The sequence below is a fragment of the Macrotis lagotis genome, unplaced genomic scaffold, assembly GCF_037893015.1.
Source record: "Macrotis lagotis isolate mMagLag1 unplaced genomic scaffold, bilby.v1.9.chrom.fasta BILBYCTG047, whole genome shotgun sequence".
Classification (NCBI taxonomy): Eukaryota; Metazoa; Chordata; class Mammalia; order Peramelemorphia; family Peramelidae; genus Macrotis; species Macrotis lagotis.
Window position 1 is genome coordinate 340,615 of NW_027421954.1, and position 26,348 is coordinate 366,962.

At 45.9% G+C, this 26,348-nt stretch overlaps 1 protein-coding gene across 1 annotated transcript in view; it reads left to right on the top strand.

The window, feature by feature from the left end:
- LOC141504070 (maestro heat-like repeat-containing protein family member 2A) overlaps positions 1–25,890 on the top strand; it is a 28,412-nt gene extending 2,522 nt beyond the window's left edge. Inside the window, exons 4-18 of the mRNA XM_074208916.1 lie at positions 2,980–3,142; positions 3,472–3,570; positions 4,433–4,584; positions 5,028–5,171; positions 6,497–6,589; positions 10,526–10,598; positions 12,631–12,744; positions 14,038–14,114; positions 15,094–15,213; positions 15,856–15,951; positions 18,625–18,763; positions 21,740–21,780; positions 22,272–22,413; positions 23,635–23,846; positions 24,230–25,890. Of these exons, the coding sequence (XP_074065017.1) occupies positions 2,980–3,142; positions 3,472–3,570; positions 4,433–4,584; positions 5,028–5,171; positions 6,497–6,589; positions 10,526–10,598; positions 12,631–12,744; positions 14,038–14,114; positions 15,094–15,213; positions 15,856–15,951; positions 18,625–18,763; positions 21,740–21,780; positions 22,272–22,413; positions 23,635–23,846; positions 24,230–24,547 (1,983 nt within the window). The 3' untranslated portion in view covers positions 24,548–25,890. The remainder of the gene's footprint in view (positions 1–2,979; positions 3,143–3,471; positions 3,571–4,432; positions 4,585–5,027; positions 5,172–6,496; positions 6,590–10,525; positions 10,599–12,630; positions 12,745–14,037; positions 14,115–15,093; positions 15,214–15,855; positions 15,952–18,624; positions 18,764–21,739; positions 21,781–22,271; positions 22,414–23,634; positions 23,847–24,229) is intronic.
- Positions 25,891–26,348: the final 458 nt, after the last annotated feature.

Genomic DNA, 26,348 nt, shown 5'->3' on the forward strand with positions numbered 1-26,348 from the left:
ATAAATTCATGGAATTGTCGCCAGTAGTCTGGCATCTTCATTCTCCCTCCCAGTTTTCCTATCCTTGAAGTCATCTGACAATTCACTCCTCGGGGTTTTAAGTTTACTTTAAGATTCCAGATGCTCTTCCACTGGGAACAAATGGTCTTACCATTAATATTCTCTCAAGAGGCCCTCTCAGGGGTGGCTAGCTGGCATAGTGGATAAAGCACCGGCCTTGGAGTCAGGAGTACCTGGGTTCAAATCCAGTCTCAGACACTTAATAATTACCTAGCTGTGTGGCCCTGGGCAAGCCACTTAACCCCGTTTGCTTTGCAAAAACCTAAAAAAAAAAAGAGGCCACTCTCTGAGACTCCCAAGTTTCAGAGATGTTGATGGAGGGAGTTTATTCATTGTAAAAAAAAAATCACAGGTCCAGTTTAAATGTTTCCGTAACTACATAGGTACATACATGATACAGACACACATATATTTATAAATGTGTATATAAAAATGTACACAAAATCTGTAATTTTTTAAAGTGTGATACAAATTTCCTCTTTAGTTGTCTTAATGCTTCATATTTTGAATTCAGCTTTGTCTGGAATCATGTGCTTAACCATGGCCAATTTTCAAGAATCAGCTAACACTGAATAATCCAAAATATTTTACTCTCAAAAACAGAAAAAATATTTTATCTTAGACTGGACATGGCTTAATAAAGGTTGAACCAGATTAAAATATACTTGGGAAATTTATTTTTTTGAGTCAGAGTTAAGTGACTTGCTCCAAGAGTCACACAGGTAGTAAGTGTCTGAGACTCATCATCATGCTGGCTTTTTTTTCTTCTCTCTCCAAAGGACAGTTTGAGAGACTGATGATCTATCCTTTGTGTCACATAGCTGCCCCTGTAATTGGGAAATATTTAACAAAATAAATATAAATACAAGAAAAAATAGATAATGTTACTATGTAGTTTTCTAAATCAATATGGAACTCATAAGGATCCATATAGATGGTTTGAATTTGCTGGCCACTCAGGTATCTTGATGCCTCAGGTTTGTTTCTTAGGGATCCCACATTGTTGGATTCTGCTTTTTAAACCCTTTATGAAATTCTTTTCCTTTTTCATAAAGTTGTACTTCTCATTCATTCAGCATAATGGACTAGTTTATTCTTCAACTTGGCCTTATAAATATTATTTTTACCAATAATTTTTTATCAATTTATAAACTTTTAAACATTTTCTTTCAGGAATATCAATCCTGCCATCATTTCTACACATGTAGAAATTCTCCCTAACAAACTAAAATAATTCCCAAGTTTCTTTTATTACTGAAGGTTTTCAGAACTTTCTATCCTTCTGATAATTCCAGATAGGATTACTTTTTTGCCATTGCTTACTTTCTGACCTTTTCCTCCCGTCTTTTCAAGAGCACTTGTCTTTTCATTTCTAAGGTTCACTCTCATGGTAATCCTATCTTTCCCTATTTTATCCCTCCTTCTTCCCCAAGATCACTTGTTTGTTTTCATTTCTCTTTCACCAGATTCAGTTTGCACCTGTTGTGTCCCAGATGTTATCTTACAAATGGGATATCAAAGTGACAATAATGAGCTCTGCTCATAACAGACTATATAGATCAAAACTCACTCATTGATTTGAAATTAATGTGATTTTTTTATTCTATTTTATAGTTGAATTATAGATCAAAGGTCCTGGATGCATTAGACTTTCTGCTTTGGAATGTCTAGATTTCTTTAGTTAATATTCTGAAAAATTCAGACTATATTTCCAAGATGAATAAGTTTAAGACACAGACCTGTGATTTTTTAATTTACAATGTAAATTTCTCCTTTCCTTCTACTGCTGGATGAGAAATCTTGTATGGTCTGGATAGGTATTTTAAAATATGTGGTGTATGGGGTGGCTAGGTGGCGTAGTGGATAAAGCACTGGCCTTGGAGTCAGGAGTACCTGGGTTCAAATCCGATCTCAGACACTTAATAATTACCTAGCTGTGTGGCCTTGGGCAAGCCACTTAACCCCATTTGCCTTGCAAAAAAAACCCTAAAAAACCTAAAAAAAATGTGGTGTTTCTTCATAGCCATTTGCAAAATTACCTCTCTTTCATGGAATTAGAGTTTGATGACAGTATATGTATCATCAAGTTGAACTGATCATGCACTTCTGTTGGTGTCCTTTAATTTATAGCCTTCTTGAATCTCCTCATTGTACTGATTCTTAAATTCCATCTTCTCATTGGTTTAGCTGAGTTCATCTGTCTTTGGTCCTCCAGCAGAACAATTCCTTTTCTCAGTGATCCCAATATTTTGTTGAGATGCTCCACTCATTGATCTAAGCCCAGAATCTTCCAGTCACCTTTTTCTTCCTCTCTTACTGATTCCATCTTTGTAGATGCTCATATCTTCCACTGATTGTCTTATTATTTACATGGAAGAGTCTTGAGGGTTCTAGATACTGTCTTATTTCTGGAACCATGGTTCATACTATTTCATTAGGTTTTCCCTTTTAATGTTTTATTTTCAATTGTCCTATGATATTCCTTTGTCATGGCCCAGGAGTTTCTATTCTATGGAAGAAGGTAGCACATATTGACATCAGGGCAAGGGTTGAACTTAGGCTTCTTGATTTTAGAACATGGAGAAATCTGATTTTTGTAGGAGAATGTGGAACTCCTTGAAAGACTGTGGAGAGACATAAAAGATATGTAGGAGGAGGAAGAGGAAGAGTAGGGGAGGAGGTGTAATGGGGGAGGGGCAGGAGAAGAAGGGGTAAAGGGGGAGGGAAGGAAGAGGGTAAAGGGGAGGGGAAGGGAGGAGGAGAAGGGGAGTAGAGGAAGAGAGGAAGGGGGAAGGGATAATAAAAGAGGAGAGAGAAGAGGCAGAAGGTGGCGGGGGTAGGGGTTGAAGAGGAGCAGACCATAACAGAGAAAGCCTTTGGCTTGACTGTGGTGGTGGCTTATATCCTTCTCTTTTGCAGACTGAGGGTTACTTATTGGCAGAGACAGCCAGTGACACTTTGGTGACTCTGTCCAGAAACCACTTTCACCTTGTCATGTATGAGCTACAGTACCATTTCAAACCTCTGACCCTAATGGATGAGTATACCCTCATCACATTAGCTAATATGGCCAATGATAATGGTAAGGGTCTATCCTCCTACCCTTTCCCCTTTGACCCCTTCCATTCCCCATCTTTTCCAATTTTTTTCCTTTTCTTCTTCTCCCTCATATCTCTCCTTTTCCATATTCACTCTCTTTGCCATAGCTATTTCTTTCTTTCTTTCTCTTCTCTCCATTTCTCTCCCCTCTCTTACCTCCTTCCCCTTCTCTTTCTTCTAATACCCTACAAGTGAAGGAAAGTCACAGGCTGCTTTAGGTGGGTGGGTCTGGAGGGCTGGGGAGTTTGTAAGGCAGTGGGGACAATTCCCTCCTGCTCACTTTCCCTGGCTCATCCTTTTTCTCTTTCACAGTATTGGAGTTCATGCCCTATATGGGGATCATATTATCCACCACCATCTCCATTTTGAGACTGGCCAATGAAGATAAGATACGCCAGGTGTTCTGTAGTGGTGAGTATTCCTTTTATAGTCTGAAAATTCCCAGGGACATGGGGAGGACATTTCTCCTTGAATCATCCATCCATCCATCCATTTAACAATATTGAAAATATGTCATTGTGTTAAGATACTAGGAGGCATGCAACTAAACCTAAGGACAAAGATTCTAAGCCCTCAAACCTGGGCCTAGAGTCAGGCAGATTTGAATTAAAATCTGATATCAGACATTTATTAGTTGTGTGACCTGGGCAAGTCCCTGAGCTTCTGTTAGCTTCAGTTTCCTCGTCTGTAAAATGTCTCTCCCAGGATTATTGTGGGGATCAAATGAGATAATATTGGTAAAGTGATTGGAACACAGTGAATTCATAAGACAAATCCTCAAACAACACAGAAGGTTCCAACAAGATTTTATCCAAGCTCAGAGGATGGAAAGGTCATATATTTCTGGGGGAATCAGGGTAGACTGCATGACCAAGGTGGCATTGGAGCTGAATTTTGAAGGATGGGTCAACATAACATGAAGTGGGTCATTCTGGACAGAGAGACCCACTCTGAAGATTACCTCATATCTAATTACTATACCCTAGATTTTACTATGAAATCTCTTTGTGGGTCTTAAAAACACCCAGGACCCTGACATTAAATATTCTAGGATGTGACCTCAAAACTTGGGGTGGATAAGAATGTGGGGCAATGCAGGTTTGGTTCTCTGGGGCATGATCTGACTGTTTACAGCTTCAGAGCTGGAGCAGTTTCTAAGGGTGAAGACCTCATTGAGTGAGATAGTCCCCCAGGAAGGGGGTTTGCCTTCCTGGGCTTCACCTTCCTTTCCTCCTCACGGGCTGCCTTCCCTTCTGCATCCCTTAACACATAGCTGTGGAGACCTTTTGTGAGGCAATCCAGTTCTATTTTAAACACTGGGAGGACAGTGTGTACCCCATCCTGACCAGCGAGCATTTGATGAATAACCTCTTCCCAATTTATCGATATTTGGTCACTGTGTGGCTTGGGAGTGAAAACACTGAGGTGAGTGACAACTGCTGTGGGAGGTTGCCCAAGACCAGCATCATCAGTCAGTGCCTCCTCTTCATCCTCTCTTCCTGTCTCTCTCTCCTCTTCTCATCCTTGTTTCTTGTCTTTCTCTTTGCTTCTCTTCCTCTTTCTCCTCTACAACTTTTTCTTCCTTCTCCATCCTCCTTTTCCTTCCCTCCTCTCCACCTCCTTCTCTTCCTCCTCCCCATCCTCAGTGTCCTCCTTTCCCCACTTCTCTTTCTCTTACCCCTTTTCCCCTCCCTTCCTTCTCTTTATTCTATTTCTTCTTGTCTTCTCTTTTCCCTTCTCTTTCCCTTTTCTTCCTCTTCTTCCTCCTCTTACTTCTTTCTCCTCTTTCCCCTGCCTTCCTTCATCATGTCCCCTCTAGGGAAGAGGAGGAGGAGGAGAAAGCCTAGACAGTCTTTGTTCTGTGATAGGTCAAGCTGGCTGTGATCAAGTCCGTTGGTCCCATGCTCAGTCTCCTGCTGCCTATCGAGGAGCTGCGGGAACAGGTGTATGACTACACCCCCCTGATCCTGGCACAGTACCAAACCAATGTGGAGGCTCTCTTCATCACCCAGGTGAGTGGCCAAGCTTCTTTCTGCCTTGGGGTGCTCCCATCTCCAGGTTCATGGTGTCTTGTGGCCAAGTTCCTAGATGATGGACGGGACTTCTTAGCCAAGTGCTTGGGGCCTCCAGTAAAAATCCCTAAGGTATTATATAGGAGATAGTCAGCCGTCTTTTCTAGGTGAATTCCCAAGGTCCAGAATTGGAGTCGTTTTTTCAGCAGAATAGGATGTGGCACCTATGGGGAGGTAGTAGGTGGGACCAGAGGCAAAGTCCTCTTGGAGTGTGTGTGTGTGTGTGTGTGTGTGTGTGTGTGTGTGTGTGTGTGTGTGTGTAGAGTATTTTTAGGGGTCCTTCTTACTGCACCACACTGCTTCTCATTAGTAAATGTTTCTCAAGTCCTCTTGCCAGACTCCAGGGGAAACAAAGATGCCATCACAGAGTTCCTGCCCTCAGAAGGCTCGTGGCCTACTTAGGAGTATGACTTGTGCACATAAAATGGAAACTGGGCCTTCCCAGGCTCCCCTGCTGTGTCCTGAATGGATGATTCAGAATATTCAATCTATACTGGGGATCAGCAGAGGGAGAGATACAGGGGTAAAGTTTTGCGGTCTTGAACTGGGCCATCCTAGGGGAGTTGGACCAACAGTATTTTCATAGGGGGATTTAGACTTCGCATAAGCCTGGAGGTGAGAAGGTCTGGCAGTGAGGGGACCCATCTGGCCAGAGCAGAGATACATGCTGCAAGACTAGTACCTAGGGTGGGGCACTCGATCTTTGTCCAAGGAAGGGCATCAAAATTTAGAAGGTGCTGGCAGCACTCTTGTGCCTTTATCCTTATAGAAACAGCTAAAACTTCAATTTTGATGAGCAAGGATGTTAATTGAAACTGGAAACTATTGTTGGGAGATACCTGCTGCCCCACCCCCCCTTCTACCTACTCCCAGCAGACTTGCAATATCCTGGGGACTCTAAATACAGGGGCTAAAAGTCTCTGGGGTCAATGGATGTTATCTTGGCAACTCACATCCTCTTGTCCAGTTGAATTTGTCTTTTAAAAGTGGGTCCAAGATTGGATTCCATTCCCCTTGCCCAAAGTCCATTTTTTGAAAGCTTTTTTTCTGGTTAGCAAAATTCTTATTTGTTCAGGAAAAAAAAAAAACAGATGGAGAGGGAAACTAGGGTGGGGCTGGGATTAGAGGAGCCACACCTGCCAGTCTTTGATGGGGCAGTTTAGCCACTGGGTGGGGGGATCTCCTGGCCCATTCCTCTCTCTCTCTCTCTCTCTCTCTCTCTCTCTCTCTCTCTCTCTCTCTCTCTCTCTCTCTCTCTCTCGCAGATCCTGAGGCAGATCTTGGACACATCAGTATCAAGCTTTATGCCAGTCCCCGAAAGGCAGTTGCTCCCTATGTTTTATGAACTGCACATGCAGGTAAGGGGGGGAGGTCACCCAGATCTCTCAGTTTGCCTCTGCCCTCAGGGTCTGATGGGGTCTGAATGGTCCTAAGAGAACCTTGCTATCCGACTTATGCTCAAAGAACTTTTAGTCAATCTTAAAGAATTCTCTCAATGTCTCTATTGCAAGCTAGGAGCCCATCTAATTGGTTCAAGAGAGCATCTTTTTTCCTTGGAGAGCTGGATGTTAAACATTTACCTGTATAGATCAGTAACTAGGGGTCTGGCTTGTACCTGGGGAGGATAGTGTCCATCCACTTTCACCTGGGCAGAGCTAAATGTGGTATCTCCAGCACGCTAGGATCTGGGCCAGTTCAGTATAATGATATCCTCCCTTTATGCATGTCCCTCAATGCAGACAGTTTGCTTTGGGTTGTTATGTCATACTGTAAACTCATTTTGAGCTTATAGTCCACTCATACATGCAGATCATTTTTCTCTTGGGAGGTCGCTATAGTAAGGATTATCATTTAAGACAATTGAGATTCGAATGCTTGAGTCCATCACTAATGAGGGGGATGTGTTCAACATCTTTATCTCTTGTCTCCTATTTCTCTCTGAATTGATTCCAATAAATCAATCAATCAATGAGGAATTAAATTTTTTAGCTTTTAATTTTTTATATTTAAATTGTTTTCCCCTGGCTACATGCAAAAGCAAATTTCGACATTTTCTTACAAAACCTTGAGTTCCAAGTTCTTTCCCTTCCTCTCTCCCTACTCCATCCCTTGAGAAAGTAAGTTACTTGGTGTAGGTCAAAAATGTGTAGTCGTGAAAAATATTACTACAATAGTCATATTGTAAAAGTAAACATAACTCCAGCCACAAAGAAAGAAAAACAAAATGAGGACAAAACGTATGCTTCAGTCTGTATTCAGATGCCATCAACTCTGCCTTTGGAATGGATGGCATTCTTTATCATAAGTGCATCAGAGAAAGTACTCCAATATTTTTTCCATAGCCACTATTCATAGCTATATTTCCCTCCATTCAGTTATGCCCCACCCCCATTTAGTCTATTCTCTCTCTCCTTTCACCCTATCCCTCCTCAAATTTGCATTTTACTACCCTCTCCCATTGTTCTATCACCTACAACCCCCCTTCCCTTTCTCCCATCCCTTTCCTCTCCTATTTTCCTCTAGGGTAAGATAGATTTCTATACCAAAATGACCATATATGTTATTCTCTTTCTGAGCCACTTGCAATGAGAGTAAGGCTCACTCACTTTGCCTCACCTTCCCCCCCTCTTCCACTCCACTGCAAAAGCTTTTTTTGCCTCTTTTATGTCAAATAATTCACCCTATTTGACTTCTCCGTTCCCTCTCTCCCAGTATGGTCTTCTCTCCCCCATTAACTCCATCTTTTTAATATATTATATCTTCAAATTCTGCTCTTCCTGACTATAAAAACTCCTTCTAACTGCTCTATTAAATGAGAAGGTTCATATGAGTATTATCAGTATCCTCTTACCATGCAGGAATACACACAGTTCAATATCTTTAAATCCCTCATAATTTCCCCTTCTCACACACCCTCTCTATGCTTCACCTGAGTACTCTATTTGAAGATCAAACTTTCTATTCAATTCTGTTCGTTTCAAAAGGAAAGTTTGAAAGTTCCCTATTTCTTTGAATGTCCATCTTTTCCCCTGGAAGAGGATGTTCAGTTTTGTTGGGCAGTTGATTCTTAGTTGTAATCCAAACTCTTTTGCCTTCTGGAATATCATATTCCAAGCCCTGTGAGCCTTTAATGTAGATGCTGCTCAATCTTGTCTTATCCTGACTTTTGCTCCACATTATTTGAATTGTTTTATTCTGGATGCTTGTAATATTTTCTGCTTGACTTGGGAATTCTGAAATTTGACTATAATATTCCTGACAGTTTTCATTTTGCGATTTCTTTTAGGAAGTGATTAATGAATTCTTTCAGTTTCTAGTTTCTAGGATATCAGTACAGTTTTCCTGCAATATTTCTTGAAATATGATGTCTAGGGGACAGCTAGGTGGCACAGTGGATAGAGCACTGGCCCTGGAGTCAGGAGGACCTGAGTTCAAATCCGGCCTTAGACATTTAATAATTGCCTAGCTGTGTGACCTTGGGAAAATCACTTAACCCCATTGTCTTGGGAAAACAACAACAACAACACCAACACCAACAAAAGAAATATGTCTAGACTTTTTTTGGTCATGATTTTTAGGTGGTCCAATAATTTTTAAATTGTCTCTTCTGGATCTGTTTTCCAGTGACATATTTCACATTTTCTTCTAGTTTTTCATTCTTTTGGTTTTATTTTATTGTTGATTGATTTATCACAAATTCATCTGCTTCCCTTAGCCCCATTCTACATTTGAAGGAGTTATTTTCTTCAGAGAACTTTTATATCTCCTTTTTCATCTGGCTTATTCTGCTTTTTAAGGCATTCTTCTCATTGGCCTTTTGGACTGCTTTTTCCATTTGACCCAAACTGGTTTCTAAGATGTTATTTTCTTCAGTATTTTTTGTTTCTCCTTCACTAAGCTGCTGACTCAGTTTTTCATGATTTTCCCACATCTCCCTCACTTCTCTTCCCAATTTTTTCTCTACCTCCCCTACTTGATTTTCAAAATCTATTTTGAGCCTTTCCATTTCAGACCAATTCATATTTTTCTTGGAGGCATTGTATGGTAGAGGCTTTAACGTTGCTATCTTCTGTGTGTGTATTTAATCCTCCAAAGGACCAAAGTCATTGTCTATGGACAGATTTTTTTCTTCTGTTGTTTGCTCATTTCCCCAGCCTATGACCTGCTTTTTATAAAGGTGGGGCTCTACTTCCAGGGTGGAGGACACACTATCCCAAGCTTTTGAAAGTTTTTGCAGCTGTTTACAAGGATAATCTCCCCCTTACCCACCCACCCCCAGGACCTGCAAGTTCTCAGTTCCTCCAAGCTCTTATGAGAGGCCCTGACTGCTCTCCTGGTCTGTGCTCTGGTCTTTGGGTGACCACAAAGCCTTCTCTCTTCCCTGGAACACGAAGAGGGTCCCAGCTCTTCTGCATGTCAGGAGGTCTATTGTGCTTCTGCTCCTATCCTGAGACTGAGTCCTAGCCTGAAGTCTGGATCTGAGATTGGGCAGAGTCAAGAATAGAGAGGCTTCTGCTATCTCCCCTGATTCCCTTACCAATCCCTGAACTGAGGTCTCTGGAAGCAGCTGCCTGGAGGCTCCCTGCCAGATGACTCCCCAGGTCTGCACCCCCAGGGACAGGATCTTCTCTGAGGCCTGTGCTGGCCTAGGCTCTGCTCTCACTCTGGTGCAGCAGAGTATTCCTGTTGTCCCTGGACTGAGAGATCTAGAAACCTCCACCGCTGCCATGAACCCAGGGGCCCCGAAGTCTGTCTGTGGGTGGCTGGAGCTGGTTTGCTCTGGAGCAGCCTGGGTAGCTCTGCCTGCCCTTTCTGACCCTGGGTGACAGACCCTTCCTGCTTATCTTCCCATTTGTGTTTGGCTGGAAATTGGTTCCATTCAGTCTTTTTGTAGGTTCTGCCACTGTAGAATTTGGTTAGAGTCATTATTTAAAAGTATTTGGAGCGGTCTGGGGGAGAGCTGGCAGGACTCCCTACCTTTACTCCACCATCTTGGCTCCACCTTGAGGAACTGATTATGAAGTCTTTACCATGTACTCAGCACATCTCAAAGATGCATGGAGGAAATGTTGGATTCATTTGATGACTGGGGAAACAAATAGTTCTTGATAAGAAATCTGAACAACAACAAAATGAGGCAAAAAGAAGAAATTAGAATTAAAGACTCTCTGAGAGGATCACTGCAGAGTAGCCAGAGGATCAGCTTCTGGACCAGGAACCTTGCAGTCAGACTCTGCCTCCTTGAGACCCTAGGTAAGGGCCCCTGACCCTCTCTCTTCTCTTCCCTCCCCCAGGTCTGTGCTCCGGCCCTCCAGCAGTTCAGCAATGAGAACCTGACCGAGGTGGTCCAATGCTTCATTGCTCTGGGTGAGTGAGACAGAGGGGTTGGAGTAGAGATACAGACCCTGGGGTGGCCCCTGTCTCGGCTTTTGGCTGTAATTCCTACTCCCCCCCAGCAAGCCCTGCTTTGTTGCCTTGTTCTGCTTGGGGCCTGTGTCACTCCTGCAAATGGAGAGCAGTCAGTACCTTGTCTAATAAATCTGGGGGGTCTTGGACTAATTTAAGAAGATCCCTTGGTAGGGGCAGGGGAGATCATTGCACCACCAAAAGGGAACCCCTGGATGTTCTTTGTTCAGGGGGCTTCCTAGTTTATCTAAGTGTGTGTCTACTGCTCATCTCCTGCTTCAGGTGCTTCCCAGGCACCCTCAGATTGCCTGATTAAGGGTGAACTAGCCTGGGGCAGAGCAGGCTCACACTCCATTACCTGTGATTTTACAGGGTGATTTCAGAGGCAGAGTTGCCAGAGAGTAGGCTTTGACACCTGCTGGTCAGGTGACCCTAAGCAAATCACTTCACTCCTTAGGGTCCCAGGGAACTCACTTATACCCAAGGATCTGGTGCCTATCCACCATGGAGGAGGGAGTCCCTGGGCAAGGAGGTATTGAGCTGTGCTCTTGTGTCTGGTGTTAGAGGTATAGCAGGAAATACTAATCCAGAGTACCCAAAAAGGGAGAAAAAGAACTATAATCAGGGTGGAGAAAGAGGAAGAGATGGGGAAAAAGGAGGGAAGGAGACACAAGAAATGAGATACAAATAAGGAACAGAGAGAGCCAGAGACAGGCAGAAACAGAGAAGCAGAGACAGAGACAGAAACAAAAACAGACAGAGAGACAGAGAGAGAAACAGAGACAGGGAGAGAGACAGAGGCAGAGTGAAACAAAAAGAGACAGGAGAGACTGAGAGACAGAGAGAGAGACAAAGGCAGACAGACCCACACAGAGAAATCAGAGAGTCAGAAAGAGAGAAACAAGAGGGAGAGTGGGAGAGAGACAGTTAGAGAAACACAGATCCACAGAGACAGAGCCACAGAGAGAGCAGGTCACCTCCAGCAGTCCTGGGAGCCTAGAACCAAGAGGAGCTGTCTGGATCCTAGGATTCTCCTCCCTCCTCATTCAGTGAGGGGCAGGTGGGGGGGGTTAGGATCAGCCCCTTCTAAGCACCCCACCCCATTTCTGGAGGTCTCTGCACAAGAGGAGCTGGCAGATGTGGGTATGGGGAATTCTAGAAAAGCAGAACTTGGTAGGGGAGAGTGAGTGACCTGGGGACTGTGATGAGTAAAGGGAGAGGAGGGAAGAACCAGAACAGCTTCATTTCTACTTGTAGAAAATCCATCTCCAACTCTAGATTGATAAGAAATGAGAAAATGTGTCCGAATTTAGAGCCAGGTGACCATAACAAGAGCTATATAAGGATGAATAATAATAATAATAATAATGACAATTGATATGATGACTCAAAGTCATCATAGGTCCTGGCTAGCAGGAGAGGGGCTCCAAGAGGCAGGCTGGGGAGTGGATGGGAGGCAGAGGCCCCTGGGTTCAGGGCTCCCTTCTTGGCCCCCAGTTTGTCTTCTATGAAATGAGACTGTTGGACCAGCCAGTCTCTGAGGTCTCCCCAGCTTTACCTGGGCCTCCGTCCATCACATTGTTTTACCTGCATGAAGGTAGCTGTTGGAAAGGGGCAGACCCAGCTCTAGACACCTGAGCTGCTTCTGTGCATGTTAGTGAAATGTTAAGACCTGAGGCAGAGTCATTGACTACTTAGGAGCCTTGAAGCCAGAGACTGAAGGCTCTCCCCCTTATCCACTCAGATTCTCTGGGTGATGGAGGTTGTCTGTCTGTCTGTCTGATTCAGTCTCTCTATCCCATCTCTCTCTCTCCTATCTTTCTCAGTCTCTTTGTCTCTGTCTCTCTAGTGAACAACTTGGCTTCCTTCCCATCTCTTATTTCCCAGTGGAGGGCTTGTTGGTCCCTGGTGGAGTTGGGGGGGGGGACCTAGACTCCATCCTCCCTCCCCTGCCCCCAGCATCCCCAACCTTCCTTCCCTTTTTCCTCCCCAGCTCGCTCTTACCCAGATGAGCTTCTGAAATTCTTACAGAATCAAATGGAGACAGGGAAGGAGGCACTCTGTGTGGGGACTCTGACCCTGTTCCAGGAGGTCCTCAGAGCCAACAGTGAGTAGGCCCTTGTTCATTCTGCTGATAATCTCCCCAAACTTGCTGGGCCTTCCCCTGGGGAACCTATCTCCACCTGCTGGGGAACCCATCTCCACCTGTTGGGGATCCAGTTTCAGATCCTCCAAAGAGTTCTTTTTCCATTTTGTTCAGAAATGTAGCTCAGGGATTTGAGTTTTCCAACAATCATTTCTGGGCCTGCTCCTCCTGCCCCCTCCCACCCTGCTTCCCTTATCCTCCATTCAGCAGAGGTCCTCAGGAAAGTCACCACATCTGCATCCAACCTCTCTGCCATGTCCCTCCATTGACCTTTCCCTATCTCCTCTATACCTTCTCTCTCACACTCAACCAGTGATCAATCAACAATGAATGTTTTATTAGGCACCAACTATATACCACACACTGGGCTAGCATTTGGAAATAGAAAAAGAATGAAATCACTTCCACTCTTAAATGGAAGAGACACTAATGTAGGAGTCTATACAGAATCAATACATCAATCAATAGGCAATAATACAACTTTTACTCATCAAAGACCCAACATCTTGCTTAGAGAATAACGTGCACTTGGCAACTCATCACTGGGTGGAAGGGCCTCAGGTCATCACTGGGTAGGATTGGAGACCTTAGGTCCTCATTGGGTGGAAGGGTCTCACATCATCACTGGGGAAGATTAGGGGCTTCAGGTCATCACTGAGTGGGGGTGGGAGCTTGGTGGGGTCAAGATTGAACCAGGAAGGAATTCAAGCTCACCAGGCAAAGTTCTGACTTGAGATGAATTTGAAGTAGGGTTATTTGTGTTGGCAGCTAAGGTTGTTCCAACAAAACATGTAATTTTTAAAAATTGGGTGGTAATCTAGAGTTGCCTCCAAGGACCCCTAGTCCAGCTGCAGAAGCAGCCAGATTAGAATGAGGGGTGCAGACTCTCCACTCTGGAGCAGGAAGTCCTGCTAGAACAGGCCTGAGCTGGACCTTGGAAGTGGGGCTGGGCTAGGGGAGATAGAGGGACAGAGCATCAGGAGTTGCCATCTTGAGCTAATAGACCTGGGAAGAGGAACCTCCTGCTTCCACCCAGGATGAAGCAGACCACGTGGGGCAGGCCAAGTGGGAGGCAGCCCTCAGACTCTTAACACTGTTGCCCTTCCAATGGGAAGAAGGGCCTTCCAGGACTAGGACCTAACACAGGAGGGAGAGGAGGCCACGGTGCCCACTTCATCTGGGGGGGTCAAGGGCTCTGGTGGGATGTCTCAGCCTCCCTGAAATCAGCTCCCCTTGGGTTCCTCTGCATTTTAGTGCCCGAGATGAATAGCAGGACCCTGAACTTTGCTCTCAAGGTGGTTCAAAATGTTCTTGGTGACCCCCGTGCTAAGGTGAGATGGGGGCAGGGAGAGGGGAGGCCTCCTCTGGGCCCACATGAATCAGATCAGACAGATACCCAGGGCTGGACTACAGTCCAGCATCTGTAGCTGGGCAGGAACCCCTTTGCCAATGACTCCAGGAAGCTCCCCCCGAAGGGTGGTGAGACCAGAGGGCATGGTCTCCCAATTTGGTGAAAGGTCCCAGCATGTTTAGTATGGACCAAAGAAGATAAGGGCTCACCCCAGAGCTCACCTTCAGCAGTCCAAGGGTTGTGTATGGGGGAGGGACCAGGGAGGGCAGAGCTGGGGCAGTGGAGGGAAGGCCAGAGTGGCCCATTGTGGGTCGGCTACTAGGAAAGCCTGCTCCCCCATCTCCAATGGGATGGGATGGGATGCTAGGATGCCCCTCCTTGGAGATCTGGAAGGACTAGAACGAGTCAGGATCAGGGAGGGTCTGTTGTTCGGGTTGAGGGCAGCAAATGGTCTCCGAAACGCCCTCCCTCTTTGCTCTGAGACCCTGGGATTCTGTGCTCTAGTCATCCAGGGTCGACTTGAAGAGTGCCAGGGTTAAGGAATTCCTGCCACACTCTCCCATTGCACTCTGGGAGCATCTCTTAAGGGGCAGTGATGTCTCTTTTCTAGAATCCTACTTGGTCCTGACCAGTGTTTTCTTCAGCATGGGGGAAACTTTCTTCTGTCAAAGTCAACCAGTAGCTGCCCTACACCCTTCCCATCTGTAAAATGGGGACAATACTGAGGGTTTTAGTAGTCCCATCTGTGTGTGATGATGCCTTCACTGAGGCAACCCAGTCTGAGACTGGGGGGTGGGGGTAAGAGATGATTAGAGCTGGCCCAATTGGTGGGGTTAGGGGAAGGGAAATCAAGTCCATGGAAAGGCCTGTGCCCTGAAGAAGGAAATGACCATAGGCTGTTCTCAGTGGCCCCAAGGGCCATCATCTGGACCTCAGTGGCATCTTCTCCAACCCACCAGGTGAAACTGGCCATCTTGAGAGTGATCGGGCAACTGGCCATTTCAGGCTACCAGGAGAAGATCCGAGGCTGGGCCCTGAGATACATCTCCCTGCAGCTCATACAATCCACCTACAGGATGGTGAGGAGGAGGAGGATGGTGAGGTGGGGGGGGGAGACTGTGCTTGTACTTGTATGTGAATGCAAGTATGGGTCTGCCAGTTTCTTCCAAGGAATTTCAAGTTCTTTCATATTTACAAATATTTTTATTATGAACTTGTCAACAAATTAAAACATTTTGGCAAACAAAGAAGATTGTAGCCAGGCAGCAGCACCTACTCTGTACTGAGAAGTATGCTGAGAGGACTTTGTATGAACTCATCTACTATCAGTTTGTTTTTAAAATGTGAATAGAATTTCTTCCCTCTTTCCCTTTCCCTTTCTCCCTTTCTCCCTTTCCACCTTTCTCCCTTTCCCATTTTCCCTTGTCCTTTCCCTTCCCCTTCCCTTTCCCTTTCTCATTCCCCTTCCCCTTTCCTTCCCCCTTTGCCCTTTGTTTTATCAACTTTCTTCATTGGTCCAGGAGGACATCAGGTCCATGTAGACACCAGCCAGTGATTGATCAGAGTATGGCTTAATGGATAAGATTCTAGCCTTGGAGATAAGGTTACTTCTGAGACACCTTGCCTTGCCTTGTGTGATCCTGTGATCCTAGGTTGACTCTCCTGGATCCTGAACAGCCGGCTCTCCCTCCATGATGTTTTGTCACTGTTCTGTGTTCCAGATGAACCATTTGACTGATCTGGAAGAGAAGATGGTTCACAAGGTAACCATGGACACTGTGAGGATCATCTTGGCCTCTGTCAGTGGGTTGACCAATGTGAGTGATCTCTCCAGGGTGCCTCCAGTTGGGTAGGACAAGGAAGGAAGCTTTCTTAAGGTCAGAGGTTAATGAGACTTTATTAAATGCCAACTATGTAGCCTAGACTATGGTAGATGCAGGGGTGCTTGGGAAGGAACAGACACAGCTCCTTGACCATAGTCATGACCTTGGCAGTACGATGACACTGGGATGTCTGATTGGACTAGGTTCTATCATCTACCTAGTGGTGGTTTCCCAGATTTGTAGGCATGAAGCCTAGGAAGAAATAATCTGCCAGTCAGAACAAAGAAAGTGATGGAATAGCCCAAAGCGACTCTAGGCTATCCTATTCTTAAGCCCTGGAGTAACTTGGCCCATATGTCAGATTCAACACTCAGAGTGGGAAGACTGGGACCCAGGCAGTGGGTCCATCTGGAAGGCTTGCTCGCACACCCCTCCAGAGGGGTTTTCCAGCCTCTGCTTCCAGATTTCCAAACAAGATAGAGTTCAGACTGGCTCAGCCTCCACAATGCAGACAGTTTGGATTTCTCGAGCTCCGAAAGACTTGGGGCGGGCTCTTGAGAAAGCTGCTCTCCCTTGGAAGAGCTGTTAAGTGCTCACTGCTACCTGGGAGATTAGAATAAGACAAAGATCACAGGAAGGAATGACTGACCAGGCATAGGGCTCCAGATTTGGAGTTGGTAGGAGGGAATGGTGGAAACATTGTCATGATAAGCAACATTCATGAAGACTATTCCAGGGGCCAGGCCAGGTACTAATTGTGCTGGGAGCACAAACACAAGAGAAGGAAGGTCATTCTTTTCTGTGGGGTCAGGTAGAGAAAGTCTGGGACCCCAACAGGACCACTGGGAGCTGTGACTGCCTGGGGCCCCTCCTTCAACCAGCTTTAAATGGATGCTCTAGGAGGGACCAGCCAATAGGGGACAGAGGGGAGCTTCCCATGAACTTCTAGGGGAAGGGGCTTCTGTGGTCTTAAGGGCAGAGACGGTCTAGAAGCAGAGCCAGGAATGTGGCATGGAGAGGAATGTCCTTAAGGGCTTGAAAGTAGTCCTGAGCAGAGGAAGAGAAAAATGTGGGCCTGCCTAGAGCAGATGGTGATACTTGGTGGTGGGGCTTGGTCGTGACCAGTGCGGATTCATGGAACCATGGAAGAAATGGAAGAGACTCAGAAATCCCTTGTTCCCACCATGTTTTTAAGGCATTCCTGATGCCAGTTCTACCATGGGGCCCAATCCTCCTCTCCAAGAACAGCCTCTCAAAGGCAGACTGCCATCAGGCTCTCCATCCTCCCAAGTCTTCTCTTCTTCAAACTAACCCCAGAGCCTTCTACCCTCTCTGGATGGCATGTGCCAGAACTCCTTCACCAATCTGAGTCAACCTCTTCTAGATGCCCTTCTACTTGACAAAAGTCATCCCTAAAAGTGACACCCAGAACCCAACACAATTCTGCAAATGTCGACTGACCAGGGCAGTTCACAGAGGTTCTCCTACTTCCAATGTCTTCTACATTATTTCCCTCTGTACTGTCCAAGATTATGTTAGCTTTGTCTATGGTCATATAAGGCTTAGGGTCCACTACCATTCCCATATTTCTCTCAGATCAACCACAAACTAGTTTGTGAGATTTATTCTTTTGAACCCAAGTGCAAAACTATTATATTCATTAAATATTATTTTACTTTAGCCCAAATATTTTAGCCTGTCAGGATCTTTCTGGATACTGAAGGTCATCTTACAAACTAGCTACCCCTCCAAACTTATAGTCATCTACAATTTTGATTAGGATTCCAGCTATATTTTCAAGTCATTGGTAGAACAGTCTTCTCCCTAGCTGGCATCAAACCATTCAGGATCTTTTAGAGCCTGGATTTTTTTTTTTAATTTTCATTTTCTTTATTTTTTTGGTTATTGAGTTCCAACTCCCCCTCCCTCTCTCTGCTCCTTTCCGAATCCATTGTGAAGGCAAGAAATATAATAACCATTATGCACATCGGATCACACAGTGCATATTTCCCTAGTAACCACACTTCATTTGTTTCAAATGCCTCTTAGCTAAGCCACAGCTCTCCTTCTCCACAAGAATATCATGAGATACTCCATCCCAACTTTACTAACTTCTAGATAAACTCTATCTCAAATATTTTCTTGATCTTTCAGTTGAGTAACACTGGCAGACAAAGAACTATCCTAGATGTAGCCATGCTGGCTCCTCCCTTTCTGAGTAGTCAGTAACCATCCCTTTAATAATACCTTCCAGAGCTTTCCCAGAAATGGAAATTCAGTTCACTAGACTAGAGTTTGCACCTTGCACTCTCTTTCCTCTTTTGAAATCAGGACCTGATTCCTTCTCCAGTCTCGGGGTGCCCTCCTATTCTCCACTGGCTAAGCCATTCTATATTTCTCTTCCCCTCAGGATGTTCTTCTTCCAGGTGAGGGGATTTGTATTCACAAGGGAATTGCAGGATTCCCTTTTTCTCTCCTTATTTCTCTTGGGTATCCGCCTCTAGGTAATGACTCTGGTTCTGTTCTCTGGAGAGAACATTATCCACCTACCTTGGTGTTTTTGAACTCTGGGATGATTTCCTTCTCCCTGCTAGCCCATCTGGGCAGGACTCTCAGGCTTTGGACCTGAGGCTAATTTTCTTTCCCCCTCTTCTGCCAACTCTGCAGGAATTTTGGCTGAAACTCTTGAGTAATTTATTGAAGACAGAACATGTGGAGGTCCTCACGCCCATCTGTATCAGCCTGACCAACCTGGCAGAGAGTCAGCACCAGCAGAAAGAGTTCAACAAGAACAGAAACGAACTAGGTCAGTGAGCCATGTGGGGCTTCCTTGGGCTCCACTGGGCCTGGTCAAGGTGGGGCCAGCCTTGGAAAATGCTCGTTTCCTTTTGGGGGCTCAACACACTCTGCTCCTCTCAAAGGGGATGTTGTTGGAGATCATTTACTGAATGTTTCAGGTATTTCATTATTTTGTTTTTCTTTTGAGAAACATGAATTCTAGCAGATCCCCTACAAGTGGAGAGCATTGGAGAATGACTTAATGAAGATCAGGGTCTAGGGAGGTATAAGGGCATCAGGACAGGGTAGACTCACATCAGACAATCAGAAGGAAGGCCAGATGTCCACCTGCCTGTCCATCCAGGGTGGAGCTGGATATCAGCCCTATCATGGAGGTGGCAGCCTGGGCTGGGATTCTTTGGAAAGCTTGACTAGGATGAGGTTCAGTCTGGAGGGACATGAGCTGAAAGGTAATCCGGGGGTGTTTAGAGACCCAGTGGTCCAGGGTATCTGGTCCATTCTACTCTCAGTGAAGAGTAACCTCTCCCAGAAGCCAGTGTCAGTTCCTGGTGGGCCTGAGACTCAGGTGGCCTTCCCTGGGGCTGTACCCTAGACTCAGAGATAGGCACCTCAACCTGTGCCAAGCTTGCTTTAGACACCTTGACAAGTAGAAGAACCAGTTAGTTCCAGTAAGGGGTTCAACACCAGTCTGGCAAAAGGTGAAGGTGGAAAATCTGAGATCTTGTTCTGTCTCTGCTGAATCTAGTTCATGTGAGGTCCAGAGATTTAATCATTTTTCTCTCTTGGTTTTTCAACCCATAGCACTTGGTCACTTCACTAAATCACTAACCTCTCAGTGCCTTAGTTTCTTCATCTACGAGATGGGAATAGTAGTAGGATCCACCTCAGTGGGTGCTCTGAGCTCAGATGAGATAGAGTCAAAGTGTATTGAAGGGCAAACCTAGGAGTCTAGGGGACTACCCCTCCACAGAGATGCTGTGCTCCATGCAAAGTACAGCCCACTAAGCCCAGCAGCCTGACACCTGCCCAGGCCTGGCCTGATTATCTCCACACCCCTGAGGACCTGCCAAGAGGGACCCCTGGACAGGGGGCTCTCCAAGTCTGGTGCTTGAGGGACCACTGCCTAGTCGGGGCAGCTGGGCACCACTTCACCCTACTGAGCCCTGGGGTCCTCTCTAACTAAGGCTAAGACTTGGAGGCTCTGTTTAAAAATATATTTGTATTACTATTGTATTGTTTTGACACTTCTGTCACCTCCCAGTCACACCACACACATAATGGAGAACCTTCCCATAAAAACTGCAAAGCAAAACTCCATGTGCTAGTGTGACAAGGATCCTCTGACATGTTACTAATGGAAAGGAAGGATAGATGATCAGTTACTGACTGATTGTAAAGCACCATTATCCATGATACTTGACCTCCGTTTGTGGCCTCTTAATTCTGGCCTCATTTGGCATCATCCTACTACTATATTACATGCATAACGTACTCTATATAATATGCATAGTAGATGTTATGGGTAACATGATAATGCTCTTGAAAGCAGTTGCTGGGCTCTATTTTAATCCGTGGCTCTGCTTTCTTCACTCTAACTTGTTTCTCACCAGTCTTGCTATGGTTCTCTGAAATCACCACATTTGGAGAACCTCTTGATTCATTCATTCCCCTACTGTTGTGAACTTGTTTTGTTTCCAGGCTTACAAACATGTTGCTGGACTGGTGTGTTTGGGGTCTTTTTGACTTTGACCCCTTGGGGGTCAAGCCCCCAGAATAGAGATCTCTCCATCAAGGGAGTGTTAAAGCTTGGTCACTTTTCCCCCATCCATTCCAACTATGTCCCAGACTGGCTAGACTTCACCATAGCTCTTGCAGCAGTGAATTAGTTTGCCTGGATAAAAATATAACTTACTTTTCTATTTCCCTTCTGCTTACTAAGACTGATGAATTTTATGATGCAGTTGCAATTATCTCATCTAAACAGCACCCATCTTGTAGCCAGCCTGAAAAAGATGAGGATTGAGAAAAGGTCAACAGAGCAGCCATGAAATCATCCTTGTTCCCTTGGTGTGAGAGGGGCAAGGTTGGAGGTTGCATGGCAAGAGCTTGATAAGGGAAGAGAAGCAGAGGAAGCAAAGGCAGCAGGTGAAGACAGCCTTTGTAAAGGGGAGGAGAGAGAGGGCAATGACTTGAAGAGGTGGTCTCATCATTACAGGAGTTCTTTCAGGTCTAAGAGAATTTGGGAGTTATTTGTAGGCAGTGAGTTTAGAGCTAGAGTTAGCTGGAAGATAGGATGAAGAAGGAGAAAGAGACAGACTGAGAGAACTGCTTAGAGACAGGAAGAGAGGAAGAGATGGGAGAAGACAGAGACAAAGATGGAGAGGCAGAGACTAAGGGGGAGAGAGATGGGGGGAAAGGAAATGTGGGAGTCATCTACTGCAGACCCCATCTCCTATATAAAGGCTGTCCTGATCCCTCCAATTATCTTGTATTTAGCTACTTTTTATCTATTCCTTATATGTGTAGTGATTATTTCTCCCCTTGGGACATAAGCCCCTTGTGGGCAGGCACTGTTCGTGTTGTTACATGTCTCATCAATATCCAGCCCAAGCCTCTTCATGGAAGCTTGGTTAAATAATAGATTGTTGGATTCTTGGCTTCAGTTGGGAAAGACTTTACGTTTTTCACTAATTGCTTTAATGCTGTGATACCCTATTATCATTTGATAATGCATCCATTTGGAATTTATTGTGACATGTGCTATCACAGGCTGGTCTACCTCGATTGGCCTCACCACTGCTTTTGCATTTTCACCATGGTAGATATTGACAGCGTCTCTGGGGAGATGTCTATGGATAAGATCTCTTCTGGATCCCTCAAGCCACATTCAACAGGGAGCCCCCTGTTCTGCCTGGTCCCAAGGCTGGCCCTGCATGGTCCATGGCTGACCTTGATCATGAACTTGACTTTTTCTTCTTTCTAGTGAAGCTCCCTGCCCCACAGAAGCTACTGACCCGGCTCCTGGTGAGTAGCCTGCTGGGAAAATGGTATTACTGATTGGATGGCGTGAACAATGGTTCATCTCCCCACATCCCATTGCCCATAAAAGAGGGGTCCTGACTTATTTTATAGCAAGCAAAGTTCCTTCCCCTGGGCAGGGGGTGGCTGAGGAGATTGTCCTGGCAGAGGAATGTCCTGATCCATTTCCAAACCTACTTAGCTTATTTGGAGTGGACAACACTGACTGTTTTTGTGTTTAGTGAGGTCAGAAAGGGTTGATGTAGGTTTGTATTTAGGAAGTGTCAAATGTAGAGTTGAAGAGCAAGTGCTTCTGGGTAAGGCATCTGAACCTGAGAGACAGCACCCCTGGATCAGAGGTGGGACTTCTGGGTGGGTCCCAGGGCCCTGAAACTGTTCCTGCAGAGCCTCACACACCCTTGTCATCCCACCAAAATGGCCCCAGGGTCTCCTGAGCCTGAGCTGTCTGACTGGTCTCCCCCCCTTCACACCTGCAGGTACTTCTCTCGGACCCTTACAAGGGGGAGGGCCGAGGGGTGGCCATACTCAAACTTCTCAAGACCCTGCATGAGACTATTGCCCCCTCCATGTCGAACCTCTGGGTAGATGAGATTCCTTCTCTGATTAGATACCTGGAAGGTGAGCTCCTGGGGAGTGGGGGGGGGGGGGTTGGAGAGTCCTGTCTGTTGTCCAGCAGCCTGAAAAGGTACCCTTCTAGCAGGTTCTGCATACAGTTGGTGGTTAACAACTAGCTTTGCCTTATTTAACCCCTTCAGAAATCAATATTCATTGATGAAATGCCTGCTAGGACTGGATACATGGTGGCTGCCTAATATTCCTGACTCTAAAGCCCATACAAAATGTAAACCACATGAACAAGAGGATGTTTGAGCAGAGTGTCTCTAAAACAGGCCCCTCAGGGAGTGAGGAAAGATCTAGAACTAAACTTTTGTAGGAAAGGAGAGTAGGCAGAGATGAAGGGGACAGCACACTCACTGTGGGGCACAGTGTGGACTAGGAATAGAAGGCTGTATGTAAAGAGCAGGAAAAACCTTTCTGGTCTGGTCAGGCTGTGCTGGGCTGGGCCTCCAAAGCGGGCCAGTGTGGATCAGGGGGGATGGATGAAGGGTGATTATGAAGAGGAGGAAGCCCCCGTTCTAGCAGGGCAGACACCCCTAGATGAAGAGGGCCTGGGGTCAGAGCAGAGATAAGGTGGCCTCTCCTCTAGCATCTTGTCCATGGAGGAGACCAACAGAGCATTCATATGATCCTGGCGGTACTAGAGAGCTGCATAGGGGTTGTGGTGCAGGAGAACAATGAGGCTGACTAATGGGGAGAACTGGGGGTGGGGAGGCAGGTTCCTTCTACCTAGGTACCCAGTTCTCATTTCTACTTGTCTTTGTACGTTGTTGTGGTTCCTGCATCTGGGCTAAGGGCCTGCCCTTCCTCTGTCATTCTGCCCATTCTCAGTAACTACTGCTGTTTAGCTCTGGGATATTGGACAGATGCAAGATAGTGGCCCTGGAGGGAGAGGATGTTGATCCAGAATCCCCCTCTGATGGGTCTCCTAGTGAATGTGGTGGTCATGTGTCCCCACTTTCTCTAAATTTACCTTGCCCTCATTCTCCCTGAACTTCTGGGGATCTCCTGAAAGGCATCTTCTTTTCCCCCAGTGGAATGGAGGCTCTACAAGGGCATGGGCTGTTTTCCATTTTGCCCTTGCACCCCCACTGTTTTATGTTGTACCTGGCATGCAGTAGGTGCCTAATTGATGCATGTTGCTTAATTGATTGGCAGCTGATGAGAGGCCTGGGAGAGAGCCGGCCCTCCCATCTCCTTCTCCTTTCTTCCTCTCTGCAGGGCACACTGAGTGTTCTTTGAATAAGAAGGTTTGGGAGAACAAACTGATCCAGGTACTGGGGGGAGGGCACTCTAGGGCCATGAGCCTCCAGGCCCTCTGTTATATAGAAGAGGACACCGAGGGTCATCCAGGCAGTCAGGACAGAAGCAGTAGGGAAAACCAGACCCTCCAGAGCTCTCTTCTCTGGGTCCTGCAGCCCCGGGCTCTCGAGGTATTTTGGGGGGGATCCCAAGAGGTTTCACTCATTCTGTACTTGCTAGATATTGACCCAAGGCCCACTTTGGGGGTGCATTGAAAGATTCTGTTGGAGGGGGTAGGAAATCACCTTCTGCCCCAGGCAATATGCTGCAGTACAGTTACAGTGAGAACACTAGGTTCAAATCCTGCAGACACTCTCCTTTTTTGAGGCTCATTTTTCTTATCAGTAAGCAAATGAGAATAGTCTCTGAGAGGGGCTCCAAGACAGAGCTGCTGGGAGGCCCAGGTGGGGTAATGAGCTTTGCAAACCTTAAAGAAGCAGGGAAATGCCCCCCTTCCCACTCCCCAGTCCTTGGTCACCAGCTAGTCTAGCAAAACCATCTGTCTTGTTTGTAGAGGATGCTGGGGCCAAGTAGCCCTGCTGGTGAATCGCACCCATGTGGAGCTGAGCCCATGGGACTCCCTGCCAGGGCTGCCAGCGGGTCCTTAGAGTTGCTCCCGGCAGGGCAGCCTGTGGGAACCTCTGGTGGAAGGATGGGATCCCCCAGGGGTGTCGGCAAATGGCTACGGGCTGTCTACTGCTTTGCCACCAACAGGAACAACTTCCAGAGAAATACTTTAATTAATTTAGGTCTCTTTGCTTCTGGAGTCTGGTTGGCCAGGAAGCTAAGCCACATGGACTTGGCCAAGAAGCTAAGCCAGCCAGGCCTGTAGCACGGCTGTGCACAGTTGCACTGTTTCCCCAGACAGATATTTATCCTGGGGTGACAAGTGCCTCCCACTCATGGCTCCCAATCCCCCATCAGTGCCCGGTCCTTAAAACTGCAAACTCCCAACTACACTGGCCTGAGCCTGTGGCAACCACTGAAACCCTGGGGACCCAGGCTGAGACAGCAGCTATGTCCAGTCCAGGACACCTCCTCCCCAGGAGACACTCCAGGACTGTCGCTGCTCAGGGTGCTGGTGGGCTCTGCTGAGGAGGGAGAGAAAGGCAGAAAGGGGACAGGATCAGGCTGCTCTCCTGGTTGGACACCACCATGTTCCCTCCATCTCCTTATGTCGGGATCCCTTTTGTAACAGAGAGACATTGATAAAGGCTACTGACTGAAGAGGCCGTTCCTTTTGTTCCGTTTTTAGTGAAAGCAGGGAATATCCCCATTGCTTCCAAAGAAATGGACTCCAAATGCTCATGACAGACTGAATAGCCCGGTAACTCTTGACCCCAGAGTGGGGCAGCCTTAGTTCTGACAAAGTGAAAGGATGGGGGGGCAGCATGGTTTCCAAAACAAGCTCTGATCCCTTCGGGGCCTGGTCAGTCTTCTTTCCTCATCACTGCTGCCAGACCCCAGCTGAGCTTGGAGTTGGAGTTCAGAGATTCCAGCATGGCCTGGAGTGTAGAAAAGGATCAAGGTTGGGGTATCACACCCTTCCTCAACACTATATACATTCAGCTTGGAGTTGATACATGGACCCAAAAACCTAGGAAACCAGAAGGAAAAGCAAATCACTACTGAACTTTCCTCCTTTTAAAGAAGCAACTGAAACAAGATGGAAGGATCAGAATTCTGAAGCTAGCCAGCTCTCAAATCTTTCTGCTGAGGTCAAATGAGTAAATCAACCAGGAGACTTCGGAAATTTCCTTTTAAATATTGTCAACCTTCTTCCCATCCAAATCAACAAGAGCAGTGCTGCTTACCAGAAACCAAAGGGACTAAGTTCCATCCTCCCTTCTTCCTGCTCCGGAGAAGGCTTTAGCAGTTGGTGAAACAGCCAAGGACAGGAGGGGAGGAGTTGCAAGAGGGAAAGAAGAGGATAATCCATCAAGTGAATCAGCAGCAATCTAGAATCCACCGAGATGCAACTTTCTTAGTATCCCTAGTATTCAGGGGTGTTCCCAATCCATTGTTTTTATCTCCAAATGGCTGACAGATTTGGTGATTTAAAATAGAATGATGTGAAAAATAACATTTACATGTTTTCTTTTTACTTTTGATTACTCTTTAGTTCTTATAGACCAGAAGAGGGGAGCATGCCATTCTAGTAAAAGGTCGAGTCAGAAAAACCACATTAATCAACGTTTTTTCCATATAGCTAAGACATTAATCAGCATATACTAGGAATACCTTTAGAAACAGAGCATGCTATAAACAGGGAGATCGAAGCAGAATGTTAAGAGTTGAGGGAGCACCAGACTTGGATTAAGGAGACCTGGATTTGGTGTGATCAGATTTGGGGCTCAACACTTTTCTATGTGTGTTGAGTTGGGCTGGCCACTTCAGCTTTCTGTGTCTATTTCCTACTCTACAAATTCTACTGGATGATTTCTTTAATTTCATCCAGTTGTGGTATTCCACAAGCCTAGGATTCCTATTTTTTGAGACTTTTCCCATTTTTGATGGAAAAATGGAAAGGTCTTTTAATCAGTAGAGAGAACTCAAGCTGAAACTCAAATCTTCTGACTTTATCTATTAGATGTTAATGGCTTTGGTCTTCCTCCTACAAAGAGTTAGAGATC